Here is a 20,013-nt window from a genome sequence, read left to right as displayed (position 1 = left end):
TTCCATGGAACAGCTTAATAAGTAATGGTCATGCCACTACTTATGCCATAAAAAGACAATCAACCAACCAATGTTCTTACTTTTGCTGTGTTTGAAAACTATTGGGCAATGTTGCTCACAACATTTCAAATTATTAAATGTCTGACTGCTTTCGGGGGTACGCATTCAATTCTGCCGGAATTATCAATTCTTATTATGCAATCCTGTTCTAAAAAAGCTCCCTATTTTTAAAATTTAAAAGAAAGAAGCTGTGATGATTTCAGCTGCTTCGCTCTGATTCTTTTTAGGTAAACTTTAAGTTCTGAATTTACTATTTTTAATTCCAATTTTTTCCATGACACTTAAATCGATTCTTTTCTTCTAATCATTTTGTTTTCATAATCCTATCACAAGCAACATTCGCTTATGGATGTTCAACAGATTTCAAACAAGATCTTGCATTGCAGCTATCTTTTTAAATTTATTCTGACCGTTCTAGTCTGGATAAAATAATGTGATCTCCAACCCATGGGAAAAATCACTCCTAATGGCTTCATTATCAATAGAGAAAGAAATTCCATGAACGTTAATCTTTAATGTTGAATGAAAATTCAGGATCAGTCAACTATCTACATCAAATCAAATAACATTAGACTATATAGTGATGACACTGAATTTTTATTTTTATACATATTATAGAATATTTAGGTAATATAATAAGAGTGATAACATTATCCGCCAATGACATTATGCATCATTTAAAATTAAATATTTTATTGTATAATTTGATATTTTTTATTCCCCCAATAGAATATTAAGCATAAAACTGCGACAAATAGCAAATCCATTATAATTTTAATAGAATCTGCTATGTTCATTGTGAATATGAATCATACAAATATTAACAAGTGGCATTAAAATGAAATGGCATTAAAATAAAATGGCATTAAAATGTAACTGCTGGATAGTTTATCTTCTAATTACCAGAATACTGCAGCTTCATTTTCTTACTCTTCATGCAATCTACAAAAAAATTAAACGGAATCCTTCTTTCTTAGCTTCCTCAAGTAGAAGAAAATCAAGAGAAATTATTTCACTGGATCATAGATACTGTTTCAGTTTCTAGTTCAACAATAAAATATGTTTTTAAAAATTACGAAAATTTTTTAAAAAAAAAATCACCAAATTTCAAGAAACAGTTTTTTTCTTGCACAATAATTCAATTAATATGATTAAAATGACAATTTTATAAATTTTTAAATGATTTAGAAATCAATTTTGTGCAATAATACGTTCAAAAAATTCCCAAATGTCAGCTTAATTTTCAATTAATTAAAATTTTAATAAAAAAATTAAATCAAAAACCAAGCTTGTTGTACATTCGCACTTTCCGAAATGTGCATGCACTAAATTTATCTCTAGGTCTAACAATCTGTCCTGTAGAATGCTAACACACACACACACACACACACACACACACACACACACACACACACACACACACACACACACACACACATTTAGCCATTCAGCTTTATTATTAGTAGAGATGACGGTAAAAGCGTTTAAATGTTTATAGCATTAACCGTAATATATATACTGAATGTAAATTCTAATCATAACCCTCTCATTTCTAAATACCTTAAATCTTTGTGGCGCAGTGGTTCACTACTCGGAACATCTAACATCGTTCACTTTTAAAATCATTAAATTCAACTATAAATGGGAAAAATAGATTTAGGATTCATTTTCTTTTTTAATAATAGATCACAAATGGAATCAAGCTGATCCATCATTTTCAGCTATGGTTCGCTATGTATTTTTGCAAGGAATTTTGCTAATTTTTTTCATTTGCAATTTTTTTATTGATTTCAGTAAGAAGTTATGAACTTCATTGTAGCTATCGCATTGGTTTTAGATGTTTATAATTTGAATCTTTCTACATGGAAACTATATGCATAACGATGATGTCTGGTGTTATTATTTTCATTTAATTTGTTTGATTGATTTCATTTTAGAAATTTTATTTCATCGATTTTAGTAGAAAGTTGCAGACTTCTTTGTCAGTATCGCATTGGTTTTAGATGTTTATAATCTGAATCTATCCATGTGGGAATCGTATGTAAAACGAGAATGTCTGGTGTTATTGTTTTATTTTATTTATTTTATTGATGTCTGTTGAAAGTTATAGACTTCACTGTCACTATCGCATCGATATTTATGAATCTATCCACATGGGAATGATATGTAAAATGATAATTGCTGGCGCAGATGCTTACAAAGTCTCACACTTCTCTAAGACAAGAAATAAAAATTCTTCTACCTTTACTTTTCAATATAATCATCTTTTTTTAAACTAAAACCTTACTTTACAGAAGAATTATGATAATGTATTCCCAACTCTACTCTGTGATCGCCAAAAATAGCAGCCAATCCCTAGTTTATTCACAAACTCTACTCATAATGCTATATGATCATCATAAATATCAGCCGATCCCTAGTTTATTCTCATCACCCTCAATCAATGGCTCGTTCAAAATTTAATAATCTTTTTTTTTTCTTTCTTACAGGTTTTCGGAGAGTGGATATTGGGTGCAGCCGCGTGCAAAGTAATCGTTTACGGGCAGATCGTGACGTTGGCCAGCACCACCTTCATCCTGACCACCATGAGTTACGACCGGTACCAGGCCATTTGCTCCCCCCTTCGAAGCACGGGCGGCGTCAAACAGGCAAAGCGGATGATCGCCGGATCCTGGCTTCTGGCTTTTGTGTTCGCCATTCCACAGATATTCATATTTGTGCAAGTGAGTCATCAGCTTTGTTTATTTGGCAATAAACATAATAACGTTCGTGTTTGGTGAGAGAAAGATGGCAATGATATCTGCTAAATGTGTAAAAAATGTGTCAAAAGATTATAAACATTGGTTATGGACTTGTTGTAGATATCATTAATTAGATTATGAATTCTAAAATTTTGCTCCATTTGAAAATTCTTGTGGAGTTATCGTGGTTCTACGTTTACTGCTACTTTAAAATTATTAAACGAATAACAGAATGAAACTGAAAATAGATCAAATTAAACTTTTCACTAGGCGAGATTGAAATTCAATATCTGTAGGCATCCTGGCCTAGGGGTAGCGCGTCTTCTCCGCCATCTGGGCATCCCGGGTTCGTGTTCTGGTTCGCGCAAGGTTGTTCTTTACTCTCGGTTCTATCTGTGAGGTGTGTGAAAGAGCCCCCCCCCCCCTCTCTCCTCTGTAAAAAGTGGTTGTGCAAGCGAGTGTGTGAGTGTCATCTTCAGATGAGTGAGAAGTCAGACTTCTGCCCTCGGGGGCTTAGGGGACTTTATCCTGAGAAGTTATTGCACCCCTCTTTCTCCAATCTCTTGGACTTGATTTGAATTGCTGTTCAATCCAAGGGAGATAAGCAACATCAGCAGAATGTCCTTACCTAATTACCATCTGGTATAGCTGCAGTTCGGAAAAATTAGTAAGATTTCTTTATCTTCTGTTGCCTGCACACAATCTTAATTACACTTTAGATAATCTCTTCAAAAACAAAGAAAATATGTGGTAGCTGGATTTACAAATATGAAAAGAAGTAATAATTTGAAAAGAAGGAGAGGTAACGCTACTGAAAATTAAAGAGGTCAAAGTTTTTTTTCTCAAATGATTGTGAAAAGGAAAATGTTTTTTGTCAGTGAAAAGTCGCTTTTGAAAGATTCTTTCCAGACTTGATTTTCCCTTAATTTTAAAAGATTACCGAATCAATTTTCTAAATTCTGTATTAAATAAATATTTTTACACTTTTTTATATACTTTTAATATACGTTGTGTATGAGTATATTATAAATAATAATTATATATTAACGTATACAATATAAGCTTTTATATACGTTATAAAATATTGGTGTATACATTTTTGGACTAAAAACACTGATGAATTTGTAAGATATATAGAAAATGTTTATAATACTGATACTTTCCTTCACAATTTCACAATCCGCAATTTCAGACCAACCTTAAGGCAGGTATATTACTAATTGCCTTTGTATAAAGTTTGAATTTATTGTTAAAAATACCTCAAATTTCTTAGTTTCTTTTGTTTCAAATTTTGAATCTATTTTCTGTTAAAAAATTCACAACAAATTTAATATGAAAATACTCTAAAATTCTATAAGAAACCCTATTTGTCGGAAATGTCTCTGCCTATCTTTGAGTTTTCGCCTTCTCTTTTCAGGAAAAAATGCTTTAATATGTTTTTTTTTTCTGAAGTAGAAAGTGAGGGTGAATATTTCTAAAGTATAGTTCTACAACCAAATCCTACCTTAGTATTATTCTAAGAAAAACAGCATGACCAATGATTCGCTTGGATTCTTCCATTTGTTACATTTATATATTTCGTGCGGGTGACTTTTTACTTTCATAAGCAATATATTTTTCCTCGGCACGCTACAAAAAGTAACATTAAGTTTTTACAAATATGTCAAAAGACTGCAAGATATATTAATATTTTTTGAAGTATCAAAAATAATCTGTCCAAAATAGTTCTTTTTGAAGCAAAACCCATACAAAAATAAAATGATAAATCTACTGAAGCTTTTTGCTTACGTCATGCTTAGTAAACACCAAACGATTCTTTCTCCCAAAGGCATTCTTTACAACAAATCTCGAATCTAACAAAAGTGCATGATATTAACTGCTAAAAGCGCACCCTGTGAAACACTCATTTATTTATTGGTTTATTTTTCTAAAAGGAGCCCGTTTCTGCAAATTGTCTGCCTTAAAAAGACGTGCAGGAAATATACACAAACAATGACTGTTTATTTTATGAAAAAATGGCTCAGAAGCAAATGTTTGGAGTATTATTCTCTAGAGAAAATATTTTCTTAGAGTGCATTTTAACAAAATCCGGAAAGGAATCTTACTCAGTGCCAATATTTGATAGTTAGGAGTTTTTAAAGCCGATTTCTTTTGATGCAGTTCTTATTTTGAAAGATTAAATCCTCATGGAATCGTTTTCTGTCTGACGTCAGATCATGCGAATGTTTTAAATACAAATTTCATTTTGGAAAATCTGAAAGCAATGATTTATAATAAATTTTTAATAAAAATCTTAAAATTAAAAGATGACGGCTTCAGAGTCGTGTTGTGATTGAAGTATTTTAAATTATTTCTGCATTGAAAGGATGAAGATAATTTAGAATAATAAGGCTGCTGATGTGAGTTAAATAATATTATTAAATAAATATTTATATATATAAATACTTTTGATATTTGAAGTCTAGTTTGTCGTTTCGATTGATTCAAGGATTTTTTTAAGAAATATTTTTGGGTTTTTGTTATCAAAGGTGAAAACATGCATTTGAAAATACGTATCAGTAAAATGCATTCTATAGAATATAAAAATAGATCAAAAATTCGTCTCATTGCACTGAAGTTCCAACAATTTGTTATAATTTTTGCATGTGTTTCAATAAAATGAATAATATTGTTTTCGATATTTAAATTTACAATTTATTTCGTGATTGAATATGATTTTTATATGCAAATATTTGAAAATATTTAAAATATATTTTAGAAGAATTTTAGAGATGTATTCAAGCATTTGAATTATAAAAGATTTTAAGTAAATGTCTGAAAATATTTTAGAATATTTCTGCAATTGTCTGCTTCCTAATTTATTCTATCCATTGTCGTTTATTAAACATTAAATGATACTTTCAAAATATTCATATACAAGATGTGCATTGTATTTATGTATTATTGAATATTTTAATTAGATAAAACTTATAGGGTGGTGTATAATCCATAAAATATTACCACTCTAAAAATGCTTTTAGCCTACACAAATTTTATTTCCATGTTTTTTTTTTATTTTAATATTTTTAAAGAATGTATTATATAGTAATTTATGAAAATGATTTATATATTTTTCACATTATTGATATATTTAGTAATCTGCTCCTTTCAGAATTCGGCAGAATTAAAAAAAAAAAATAGTAAATTTACTTTGAAATATATTCCATTTTTAAGACTTTCTTGCATGTTTTTCAAACTTAAAGCAAGTCTGTCACATTTTGCATTATTCTGATATATTTTTATGATTTTTAAAAATTAGGAAACGACAGAGAAATTATATTAGGTAAAAACGCAGACGATAAAATAATGAATACTTTTTTTTAAATAATATTATCAAGGCATTATACTCTGGTTTGGAAGTACGAAATTCTATTCTTTTAGATAATATATTTTACTAAATGATTTATTTGATTTAATTCCACTTAGAAACTACATGAAGTCTATTAAAAAGTGAATAGCATTATTTTTTAATAACAGTTAGCCACATATAATATAATACTAAGCTTTAGGAGATTGATAAACTGCACTATTTTTTCAAATGCATATATATTTGTATATTCTATGAATAGGGTATCTCTGATTATTGGATGTCAGTGCAAACCATTACCTTTAAACCATCATAGCAGTATAATATATTTAATGAAATTGAACGATGGGAAATCGTTACAAATTGCAAGTTCATTGAAGTAAATTTGAGATAGGATTATTTTTGTGTGAATCAAATTAATTTGAATTGTTATTATTTAAGCGATATGTGATATTCGACACTGATTCATTTCGTATAGTAAGTTACTGTAAGTTTCTTTCTATTTCATATTGATACCAACTTTGCTTCTATTTTCATTTAGCAACGAAACGTAAAAACTGTTTTCAATTAAATTATTCTTTTCCACTTGATCTAAGTAATAAGGACTTAAATAATTAATTAAAACTTGGATTAAAAGCAACAAAACAGCAATTAAGTCTTAAAGATGTTTTAAGCTTCAATTGATAATGTATGAGAATTATTACTTATAACATTTTTCTTTCTTATATATAATTGTTTCTAGTGTTTACAACACCAAATGTTAAATACTGGCGAAAATTTATCTGTCCTCTTATTTTATTAGTTTATTATATCTCCGATTATTTAGTTTTATTTTTCAAAGCGGGAAACCTACAATTGATGTTTATATCTGTATAGTATAAAATGAAGTCACCTGAAAGCGTCTTTATATTTAAAAGAGAAAAACTCGAGAAATACTTAACTGGTATAGGAAATATTTGTACCATTTTGTAAGGCATTTATTGGGTAATGTTTTAGTATATTGAAGTCATATCAAACTATAAAAAGGAGTTTTATAATTGTGATTTTAATTATTTTCCTACTACGATTCGCGCATGTGTAAAACAGCAGTATCTGTGTTTTACACTTATCCGCCCATGTGCGAAAATCTACTACACTTATCCGCCCATGTGCGAAAATCTACTACACTTATCCGCCCATGTTTGAAAATATCAAACTGACATGTGCAAATAGCGAGAACTGTGGTATGCAGATGCGATATATTTCTTTGTTTATGTCAGATTTTAAACAGCGATTCAAAATTCGTTATGCCCGAAAAAGAGGAAATCCAACCTTTGCCGGAGCACATTAAATGCCAAAACTCTTCGTTTGTTGCGTGATAATGAAAATGTTCAGGAAAGAAACGTTCGGTTTGCGAATATCAGAGGAAGAATGTCCACACTTAGGGGAGGAGAGTCTTTTGTACAGCGAAGTAACAGTCTCTCTTTAAATCGCGCTGCAATTGAATTACAGAGATAGAATGGATATCATGAGGAGCGAAGTAATCGCCCAGCTAATGTAGTTTGCAAAGAAATATTATGAAGCAAGTTGAATTTTATTTTCATATCAGATTACACAGAGCTGATAAAAAAAAAGTGTGAAACAGTGGATACAATGACTTATTTCTATATTTTTAAATTTTAAAACAACTTTTCTATTGTATATTTTTAGTGAATTGTTTTGTCTATGAACATATCATATTTTTACTTTTTTAACAGTCTAAATATTTCTGAATGTGTGCTATAAAAATTGCTTTATAGTTATTTTTGATATTTTCTAAATATAGTTTTATGCTTGTTTGATATTGTGTGACATGGCTATATCATATCGAGTGGAGGCTAGACATGAGTTTGAAGCTAATTTTTCCTCTTGAATGTTATGTCTCGGGAAATGCTGTGAGGGTACTGCTAATCGGATGATTTATGTTGTATAATTGAATAATTTATTTCAGTAGGCGGAATAAATGTGTGCACCATATGCTACTTGTTAGGCAGTTAATGTAAGGGACAGCTATACGGACTCTATAATTAACGTATATGTTTGAATTTTGAAATTTTTCCTCATTTATAAATTTATTTTCTTTTTTTGACGGTTTGTGGGTCAATGATGCCCAGTCAGAACAACTTATTTCAATTCTTTGAATATCGCAGAAGAAATCCAAACATATATTGAAGCACACAGCTTATAATTCGAAAGAGGAAATATAGTTTATATAAAAATTTCAAACCTTACCCATCGAAGTTAAAGTAATTTATTTTTGAAAAAAATATTAAATTATTGTTCTCTACCTAGCTATCCACCAGATGTTTAAATGCATGAAAACTCGTAGCTTCGCTTGTAGTTCATTAAAGAAATAACATAAAGGCCATGTCTCAAGTGAATGACAAGCTTTTACGGCAAGTTCTTTTACTCTTCCAAGAAGAAAATCTCGGATAATCCTCCCATCTTGGGAGACGGGAAAGATGTCACTAAGTACCGAAAAAGAAACTTACAGTTAAAAAAAAAAAGTTAAAAAAAATTATTCTACCACAGTTAACGTTGGACCACTCAAACTATGGCTGGCAGCCAGGAAAGATAAAACAGAGTTCAAACTATCAATTCCTAAACTCAATTTAAGACATGATACGTTAAGAGCTCTGGGAAGTGAATCGTTGAAATGAAAGGGTTTCCAAAGATGAATATTGAATTCGGGTGATAATAGGAGATTTGTGAAAGATAAATTTTCACAGGAAATAGAGAACTGAGGTAGAAATAGTGAATGCAAAGACAAGATATATGATGAGAAATTTGCAGTGAAATGGTAGTTTTATTTGGTTATAACGTTGAAATATTATATAGATGCATTTAATTCTATTATTCAAAAAAAACCCTTGGAACATATTTTGATCGTTAAATATTTAGATTCTGGATAGATGGAATGTCAAAATGTCTTTATATAAAAGAAATTTTCAAAGCGAAGTAGTTTAGATCTGTACAGGTTTCTGTAAATATTTAGAGAAAGCAAATTAATGTTTATTATGACGAGGTAATTTAATGTCTTTTTCATTTTAGTGATAAAATTATTCATTACAATTGAATGATGAGTGGACTATTTATTCTAGAGTGATAAGAGAACAGATAATTTAATTCTGCGGAGAGAATGGAACAGAATCAGATGCATTCTACTGATTCTGTATTAACCTACATTCCCAATATCTTACCGCAAAAAATAATCTATTTGTTCAACATATTTTTACCTCCATAAAGAACATGCCTTCAGAATATAAAAACCGAAACAATAAGAAAAAAAGTGTATCTAATAAAAATTCAAAGTAAACAGAAATTGTAATGATTTCTGATTTTCCATGAAATGACGAATTAATGTTTTTAATCTTTACTTTTTAAAGATAAATTTAATTTTGTATACAAATCGAGGATTTTTTTCCTTAAAACTTAAGATAAAATGTCTCATTTTAGGATATTTTCTGTCCTGCGTTGTTAATTTATTCTGGTTCCTCTTTGTTCTCTTTTCTTATGCGGTGCACATAATCATAATTTTCTAAAGTCTAAAAAATTATTTTTGCTTAAAAATACAGTTTAAGATAGTTCTGTTTTCTTAATATTAGATATATGGAATTTTATTTGGGAACAATTTAATGTTATTATCAGGTAGTTATTAGGAAGCTAATACGCTTTGTAAGAAACGAATATTTCTAAAAAAAAATTTTAAGGGACTTATAAATTTTCTATTTTTGATGGAAGTTAAACTTTAGTTTTAGAAAATAATACTTGTGTGTGAATTTTGAGGTCTGGAAGAAAGTCTGAAGAATGCATAATAATAATATTCGTCAAAATTTTAGTAAATATGAATAATTTTTTTCTGAATTTGCAGTTCTTAAATTGTTATAATAACATTCACGCAATACCACATTGAAAGCGCAAAACTTGAACATTGGTCGAGTTTAACTAGCCCAATTTCCACTGTTAATCGCATTTTTGTAAAAATCATCCGAAAATCAACGATCATAGTTTTTTACGCGACATCCATAAAACTGTACCAGATATTATGTAATGTAAAAACTCCCGAGTAAGAACTTTTTTTTAGCTGCTCTTCCGTCAGTATTCGCCATTAATAAGGAATCGTATGCAGCCTTATTTTAGTAGTTTTGGGTGATGCCAACAGGAAAGTGATGTTTGCAGAAAAGTTAATTGAATCAACGTCAGCGTTACAGGATTGCTTTTCCATCAGATACTTATCTGATTGCTTAGAAATGGAAGAAGAATTAAATATCCATATAAAATAAAAATGAAGGAATTCAAAGGTATAAAAATAAAATAGTAAAGAACTATTATTCTTTACAATTTTATTTTAAAATTAAGAAATAGTTAATTCTTTACAATTTATTAGTTAGTTAAGAAATAATTAAGAAATGTAAAGCATTCTTAATTATAACTAAATTAAAAATGATCTAAATTTTTTCAAAAGTAATTATTAAATACTTTATACCTTCTTTAGTAAGGCCCACAGTCAACTGGTGAGTGGTACTTATGAATTCATATCTCAAAACATTATTTGTTAATTAACGATCATCATCTCTTTATTTACTGTCTTAGAAGTGAATGCAAATGTGCTAGTAAAATGTCTTTCACTTACTATAAAAAATAATCGACCTTCATTTGGTTATCACAATTATTAATTTTAATCCTATTTTTTTAATTATATTACCTCATGTACAATTGCTTGATTCATTATTAAAACAATCGCTATGATGAGCGTACCGGAAAGCTCTCTATATATATTGTTATATACATTATTGCCTTTTTTAGAGACAGCGAAATTTCAAATCTTTCATTTCTACGCGTATGGCTGTCTAATGTGCTAGGACATAAATATATGATCTGTAATCCAAACTGCAATGAATAATGTGTTGTTAAGGTGCTCGCATCCTTAAGCATGTTGCCATTTTATTCAACTTAATTACTAAAGGCATTATTTTTGTCTTTCCAATTTTGTAATAAATATTTAAACTTATTATTACAAGACGCACTGTAAACAGATTTATCCCTTTTACGACGGGCGTGTGATATAAGCATCACCAACAACGTCTCTCGGCTTACCACTCGTGCATTTCTGGAAATCGAACTCATAGAAAAGGAATGCATATGTGCATTTTAGACTTGAACAATTTTTAAACGCCATTCGATGGCTCCCTGTCTCCATTACAATTGAAATATATATATCTTGACTTTCATTTTGCTCATATTCAGTCTTTGGTATTTTATTCATCGGCTGTTTAGGGGAAGGGGGTGTAAGGATAATGTAAATAAACTGAGCTGGGTTGTGTAACCTTCCACTTGATAGAGTCATTCTCATTTCTGAACTCAATCTGAATATTTTTCTTCTTTTTTTGTTATTACTGTGTAACCGTAACTAGTCTTTTTCTGTTTCGCCGTCAGTTCTATTGTATTTCGCGTAGCTTTCGGATACATTTCGTGCACTTCTCTTTTTATTACGGAAATCCTTGTTTTCGGTTTATTATAGAAAAAAAAAATGTGATTTGTCAAAGGAAGAAAGTGCTCGTATTATGAATGAACTAATCTAAAAAGGTTGAAACAAAACGACAGTGTTAGGACTTAAACTTTATTTTTTGTGATTTTTTTTCAAAGTGAGTCTTAGCGACGCACAATCCCCGTCATTTAGAATGATTCCTTCCGAGTACGAGCGTTTGGGATAAAGTCCTTCCGTCCCCAAAGGGTTATATAATATTACCTGTACGAAGAAGTCAGAAAATATAAATACAGAGGTATAGCAGTTAAATTATAAAGTCTAGGAGAAACAGGAAGTAAGCATTAATCATCAGATTATCCGGCAATTTTATAACTCAGAGAGACGTATCAGAACATGTAAATATGAGTCCAATCTTTTTAAATATTCCAATTTGAAAAGTTTGTTGCGCAAATTATTGCAGTATGTAATGCAAAATCGAAAACTGTGTAAAATTATCAATTATAAATCCAAAATTAAGTAAAAAGTAGCACTTTAAAAGAACGGAAAACATTTGTACTTTCAAAAAATTGACTTTTCAATTTTGTTTGAAAACACAAGGGGAATTTCATTAATTACGAAAATGTATAATTTGTATAGTTTTGAAAAGTAAAAGGTTTATAAATTATCTTTTAATACTTAATCTAATATAATCTCATATAATCAGAAAGAGTTGGCTCTTATTTCGAAGCCTGTTTTCTTGAAATTTCGGTGGATATAAAATATATTCCATTAATACAATTGTATGGAACCTTCTACGACAATATTTACAAATTTTATGGATCGGTTAAACATATTTTTTTCTTCACAATGATATTAATCTTGAAAGGCAATTCATCATGGAAAATATTATGTATTTAGATTTTCAAATTACTGGGCATTCATTATACTTTGAAATTTTTACTATTAGCATATTTACTGAAAAGAAGTTCACTGTAATTATTAAATCTATGCTCATATATTATGCTCGTTTTGAATGATCTGCCACAGAATTATTTTTTCTGAGCTTACTAATTTGTGATTATGGATTTGAAAACTATCGCATTACAACACGTATTTAATTTACCTTTAAAAAATAAATAGTTTAAGAAACAAATATGTTTTTATAATTAAAATATTTCATTCCTTCTGTATGCCCTAATATTCTATCAAATATAAAATTTTACATTCGAAAAATTCAGCTATTTTCACGGTCGAGAACGTCCTACTTTCTTCAATTAAAAACTGTTGTTCCCATTTCCATCTTAAATATTAGCATGTCTAAAGGAAAATCGGATGATTATATAGACTGAAATTCTCTAATAAATAAAATAAGTAATGAAATTATCTTAAATGTTTTTGAAGCTTTAGAATTAGTGTATCAAAATTAATTTTTCTTAATTTTATAATCGGTTGTCATTTTAAATTTATTGCTATTTTGACCACAATTATGAGATTGGAATAATGTATCTTATAAATGATATTAAGCCTTTAAAAAACAAAATTTTTCCAAAAAGAAAATAAAAACTTTGTAAAATCGTGTGTCATATTAAGAAAAATGCAAAAGCCAGAAGAAAACAAACTTCCATTCCTTTTTTTTTTCTTTAAAAAGTAAATTGCCTTAAACCACAAAATCGACTGGGATAGAAAAAAGTTTTTAACGCAACACTCGCATTAGTTTCTCTTTTCCCAACAGAGCGAAAACGCAAATAAAATTACTGGGAGAAAAAAAAAGACGAAGAAAGTTGCTCTTGCTATATCACTTCAAGCACACAAACACATTTTGAAAAAAAAGTAGAAAAAAATAGCCTCTTCGCGAATACTTTAAGCACTACCAATTCAAAAGCACGATTCTCTCACATCAACTCGCTTCGGGCATAGATGGGTCATTCTATGTATGACATATGATTAACATCATCCATATTAAATTCAATGAAAAGGAAAAAGGGAATTCTCAATGTATGTTCCATTTCTTTCTTACTACAGAGCTTTAACTGAATAATAGTAAATCGTTTCGGAACTTTCACACGCAAGCATTCGAAAATTTAATAGATGCTTTTGAAGTTCAATCCTGTGAAACATTTATTTGAAGTCAAATAGGTAAGAGGATATTTGTATAAAACAAGTTTCTTCACAAAAATGTTATAATTTCAAGGACTTGTATAATACCATATTGTAATCAAAAAATGCTTATAATGATGGTCTTAATCAAAAATTACCAATTTATTGATCAAAGTTTATTATATCTCCTTCAAAGTAATCTCTTTCTATTGTAATTCACTTTTGCGAACGTTTTTACATCCATCAAAATACACCTTGTAGTCGTTTATGTGTAACCCCTCTAAACTTCTCTTAGCGAATTTCCTTTTTATCTAACTAATGAATTTTAAACGGGAACCACAAAGAAACTTTTAAATCTGGAAATAAACCTGAGAAAGTCGCATGGTATCATATTAGATAACCAGAGGAAGTTGTCTCCCGAAACTCTCTCGCATACACAACAGTAAAGGTATTATCTCAAAGAATGACACGATATTGACGTACAATAGTTACGAAATAGTTCTCTTTGGTGTGAATTCAGCATTGTTACTGAATATATCGCGTCTTAACGCAATTTTCGGAGATTAGTCATTGACATATGGTCAACAGTTTACGAAAACCATAATTGTTTTTCAGACACATTTTATGCTACCGATTGAAATAAAATTTTGACACAGAACTACAATTGTAGTCACAAAATCCCATATGAAATTTTTTTACAAATACATTGCATGTGATAAAGATATGAAGATCCAGCTTATATTTTAATGCTGAGAAAATTTCAGTTTCCTGATTTTTTTAAAGGAAGAATTTAATGCATGGCTTTAATAAAATTTTCAGACTTTGATGCGTCACAACTAATGTTTGAATTTAGAATCAAACAGTTTTAAAGTGCATCATTTTTAAGAATGGATACCCTTTTCCGTTATATAATTATGTATTTGAAAATATGGACATAAAATGAGAGAAATGTTTAGCGCAATGGACATAATAATGCAAGCTTGTAAGACTAGATGAGACATATATTTTGCTAAGATATACTTTAAAACCAAGTTACGCTAAATATTTATTTGAAAAATTTAAATCATTATTCCTAGCGAACCAACTGATCGCCAAAGGCGACTAATGAATTAATAAAAATAACTTTCATTATTCTGTAGGATAATATTTCATATTATTTGAATCCTATTGCATGAACTACTGTAGCACATTATAAATAATTCCATAGAAAACATTTCTAAGTATTAGAAATAATTATTTAATTATATTGCTGAAAGTATTATATTGCATTGTATATGCAGAATCATATTGCATTATTATGGAGCATTTAATTGTAGTGTTAAATTTTTAGATATAGAGTATTCTTCACTTTATATATTTGAAAGGGTTGAAGTTTAAAACGATATTTTCAGATGGAAAATTTCTTGATAGTTTTTTTTTGAATTATTTAAAACGTTAAATTAAACAAGTTAGTGGGTGATGGGTTTTTTGGATGAAAATAACACTTATAAATAGTGACTGGTATAAAATTCCACCATAATAAATAATCAAAAGATTTTAGAAAAATATTTCACTTTTACCAGTAAAACTTTACTAAAAAATGATTATATGCAAAAATATATAACAATTAAATTTAAATACATAATATTTATAGAAATTTAGATTTCAGAGCGGGTGAAAAGAAAGGGAAATAGCAATATTCTGGATAAAAACAATAATCTTCGTTAGAAAGCTCAAAAAACAAAAGAATTGCTTCCTTTTATGAGAGCTTCCGAATGGAAGAAATGTAACTTAGAAATTGTTTTTATTAATGGATAAAAACACTTTATACTTTGATACTTATAAGAACTAAAGTACTTTATACTTTTTAGTAAACAAATAAAGTATTTCATGGAATTATCTGAAAAAATAACAATTATCCAGCTTCTCTGACATAATTGAATTTTGTAGTAAATTCCATTTTTGATGCCCTGTTTAAGAAAAAAATCGATTAAAATTACAGCTTGGGGAGTTTCAATTAGGTAAATTGTGCCTAAGTAACTGCATTTTATTAAAATCTTTCATTTATAGCAGTGCTTTTGGTGTTTAAAATTTGTAAACAACTTTTTTTTTTGTTTTAACTAATTATTGGGAAAAGTATGTGATAACTAATTTTCTTATAATATCTTTGTATTTGATTATAATCTTTAATGCTTAATGCCAAAGCAAATCTGACGTTATTTCTCGCATCATATTTCTTGCTATTTCATTACAACACTTTGTGGAAAAATAAGTATTTGTTTGTTATTTCAATAGAAAAATTGTAAGATATTATATTTTACTTATGAAATTAAAGCAGAAATCATATAATAAATTTTACGTTTAAAAGGAAAAAAAAAATCGGAGAAATATTTTTTAAATTGTGATGGATTGTAAAAAGACGATATTTTTTTTTAGTATAGTCTGCTGATAAATAGAAAGCATTCAACTGTCTAAATATGATAGTAAATATCGTTTACCGTATTCAAAATATCATCAGTACGATAATAAAACTAAATAAAGCTAAAGGAAAAAAGAGTTAATTGGTTTTTATTATTTTAAAATGGCATTTCTGTATCAGAAAACGAATTCATTTATCAATGTATCAATATCCGAAATATGGAACCTATTTTGGTTATTGATGATATATTGATAAATAAATTTCCTGTTGGTATGCTCTATTTTTTTATTACGGATATGACAATTTAAAACATTAAAAATATGTTTCTTCTTTTTTTCAATATTATATCTACTATTTATTGACATTGAAAGAAACACAAAGAGAGTAAAATATTCTTAATTGTAAAAATGCATTAATTAAAATGTTCGTATGTTGTAACATTATTTTTTTCTTAAAGACCTTGCTTCACGTCTTTCTTCTAGAATGTAGTTATAAGTACACATTTAGAGAAATTGATTGCACTCAAATACACGAATAACGAAAAAAAAAAAAAAAACACATGCAAAAGTATTTAAAGCCGTATATTTCGTAATTTTAGAAGCTTTCCTTTCTATTAAGTTAATATAATTTTATTTAATGTAAAAGTTCTTTTGACTATGTGTTGAACTACAAAAATAGAAACAAATTTTTAACGAAATTAAGCCTCGATAGATTTAGTTTCAAACAGAATTTCAATTTGTTACAATTTCAATTTAAAAAATAATGAAAGAGTCTATATCAGCATCTATTTTAATTGAATCCTTTATTGGAAATTTCAATTGAAAGGAAAAGGCACAGGTGAGGCAAAGGCATGAATTCTTTTTACGCAAATGAATACACTATGGAGAAAAAAAAATAGATATAAAAATATTGGATTCATTCGAGTCAACCATCGTTACCGTAATGAAATTGTGCCAAATGTAAAAGAATGGGAATGGCAGTAAAAAAAAATACTAAAAAAAACTCAATTGTTCAGTTACCTCAAGATTTCTATCAGATTGCTAAAGCGGCTCTTAAGGAGATTGGGTTGGCTCCCAAATTTTTTGGCCTTCATCTAATCTAAGAAAAAAACACACCCACAGAATTCCTCACGCAGTAAGAAAATAGAGCTCTACTTTTTGTTTCTAAAAAATACATTAAAACATTTTTTTCTTTCTTTGCCGGAAGGAGATAGAGAAGGAGATTTTCAAACACAATACCAGTTGGATAGGGGAAAAAAGTTGATGAAAGGGTGGCTGTTAAATGAAAATAATTAACTCGAAATGCTATGAAGATTTCTTACTTTTAGAAAAGATTCTAGCTGTGAAGTTCGTATAGAAGAGACATAGGTTACAAAATAAGACCATTCTTATTCTTCAGTATCTGTGATGCTTTAATAATCTTAAAAGAAATATACAGGTATCAGACTAATTAATGTTTTTATAGCTTTTTACTTCCTTGCATACCTAGTATAGAGAAAGTAAAATAAGCGTCAAAGAAATTCGAACTCGAAATGTTGAGTATCTCCGAGTTTCTGACCAAGAAAAAAGAAAAGAAAAAGCTCTGAAAGGAGTTGTAGCCTTTAACATTAAAATCATGGATGAGCTTTGATATAAATGTAAAATATGTATTCATAGGGTTATAAAATATTAAAATATTTTAATTTAATTTTTTTTTTGTTATAAAATCCTCATATGGCAGTCATGAGAATTAATGGCAATAAATGGCAATTATGGCAATAAATGAGAATTTTGGATTCAGCTTTGATAGTTATATTAAAATGAGTTGTTAAATTAAAATATTTTTCAAAAAGTATTTTTTCTAAACCTGCATGATTTAAAAGCCTATATTGTTCATACTTTGTTGCCATTTACTTCCTATGCAGCTGTATTTTGACAAATCATTAGCAGTATTTGACAATATTTTACTGTTATACTGTATGAATTATAGTAAAATTCTTTATTAGTAAGAGAGAAATAAGAAAGGAGGGAGAGCGGAGCTTCCGATTTGTGACCTGATTCCTTTACGAATCGTCGTGTATACTCTCTTGATCTTGTTTTTATCTGATGTAGTGGGTAACATGTTTCCTATTGTTGAGATGCGAAAACCTAGAGATGAATATGCTAGCTGAGATGTCATCCTCGCCATCTGAATAAGTTAAAGATTATGAGGATTGTCCCCAGATAAACCTTAGTGTGGCTTGCAATATAACTGATATTATAAGACCATTGGAAATGGAAAACCTGTGCCAATAAATCTGTGATAGAAAGAATCGTTTAACCGAGGTTATTTCCCTTATATTTATGGAAATTTCATTTTTAACGAATAGGTATTTGATAACTACTTATGATATTGAAATTGTTTCTACAATGATATTTTAAGTCCAGAAGGACTGTTTGTATATTTGGTAAGAGTGATGAGATTTTTTTTAGATTGTTATGAAAATTTAAAGCAACAAGTTTAATAACTCCATTGAAAGGAAAATAAATTTAATAATTTTAAAACATGGTGAGTTGGAAATAGATATTGGTGTTGCAATTTTTTTTTTCAAAATCTTTGTCAAAGAATATTTGAAAAAAAATTAAATCCTTAACCAAAGAATTTATTTAATTTTTTAATTAGATGATACATTCTATAATTTGTGTTATGACACCTTACTCTTTTTCCTGCTACAGGTACAATAGACTCGAAAATCAATCTTATACATTCATAACAAAAACCACCATCTTACTACAAGATATTCTACGTTATATTACGTCAATAATATAACACAGAATCATATTTAAACTTTTTCTTGTTGCGTGGCATGTGAGAATTCGACAATTACATTTGCTCAGTACGTTTATTGCGTATGAAGTAATCATTCACTTACACCATTGGAAATGGTATAAGTTAATGGTTAGGACGTGTAATGATTATGTTACATATTTGTGACCATTTCTCTTTTTTTTTCAGAAAGAGAACGGCATAACGGAAACTGGTCGCATCCGCTACGAGTGCGTCAGTCGCGGTTACACCGCCCCCTGGCAGCGGAAGGTTTACTTCATGTGGCTGACCTTCTACATCCTCATAATCCCCGCCGGATGCATTAGCTACTGCTACATCAACGTCCTGCGGACTGTCTGGGCGGCCGGCCAGGAACAGAGCCGGACGTCCAGCAAAGGAGGAGGGGCCAGTGGAACTGAAGGACCCCATTCCACTATCCGGCTGCGGCGGTCCTTCAATGCTGCTTCCACCATTCCCAGAGCCAAGATCAAGACGCTCAAGCTTACTGTTTGCATCATCGCTAGCTTTATCATTTGCTGGACACCCTACTTTATAGTTCACAACATTAGGATTTTCAGGTGAGTTTTCTATGTTCTTGAAGAGCTCATCGAATAATGTTGTGAAATATTAGTTGTGTTTATATGACAAAGAAAGACGAAGACGTCAAGCATTCTCATGTATTATTATAATCTTACAAAAAATCCACAAAATCAATGGCAATCAGCGGGTCCGATGTAGTGGGAAATGGCGAAGTAATACAATAGGCTCAATAATAAAGAATTGAGTTTATTTGACCCGAACACACAGCCGAAACATACGCAAGAATAGCACTTACAGTATACAATAGGGCACAAACAGAGAATCAGTAGTAAGCAACCGTTACAGTATAAAACTAAAGGAGTACTTTCCAGGAAGATTGGTTTGGTTTGGTTATATTAACGTCCCGTTTGAAACAACACTAGGGCTATTTTGGTGCGGACCTCGTAATTTTTAACCACGGTCGGGTGACGGGGACGACACCTGAGATGACGCCCCCTCTCCACATCGTGCCACACCAGCGGGAGGACGTTTACGCGGACGTATTTAACGTGCAACAGATCCG

General features: G+C 29.6%; 1 protein-coding gene across 1 annotated transcript in view; it reads left to right on the top strand.

Annotated features, from left to right (window-relative positions):
* Positions 1-20,013, top strand: part of LOC129972107 (vasopressin V1a receptor-like) — a 45,181-nt gene that overhangs the window by 19,716 nt on the left and 5,452 nt on the right. The window contains exons 2-3 of the mRNA XM_056086094.1: positions 2,550-2,783; positions 19,101-19,489. Of these exons, the coding sequence (XP_055942069.1) occupies positions 2,550-2,783; positions 19,101-19,489 (623 nt within the window). The remainder of the gene's footprint in view (positions 1-2,549; positions 2,784-19,100; positions 19,490-20,013) is intronic.

The sequence above is a fragment of the Argiope bruennichi genome, chromosome 6 (assembly GCF_947563725.1).
Source record: "Argiope bruennichi chromosome 6, qqArgBrue1.1, whole genome shotgun sequence".
Taxonomy (NCBI): domain Eukaryota; kingdom Metazoa; phylum Arthropoda; class Arachnida; order Araneae; family Araneidae; genus Argiope; species Argiope bruennichi.
The sequence above is the reverse complement of the archived record's forward strand: the minus strand, read 5'-3'. Positions and strand labels throughout refer to the sequence as shown.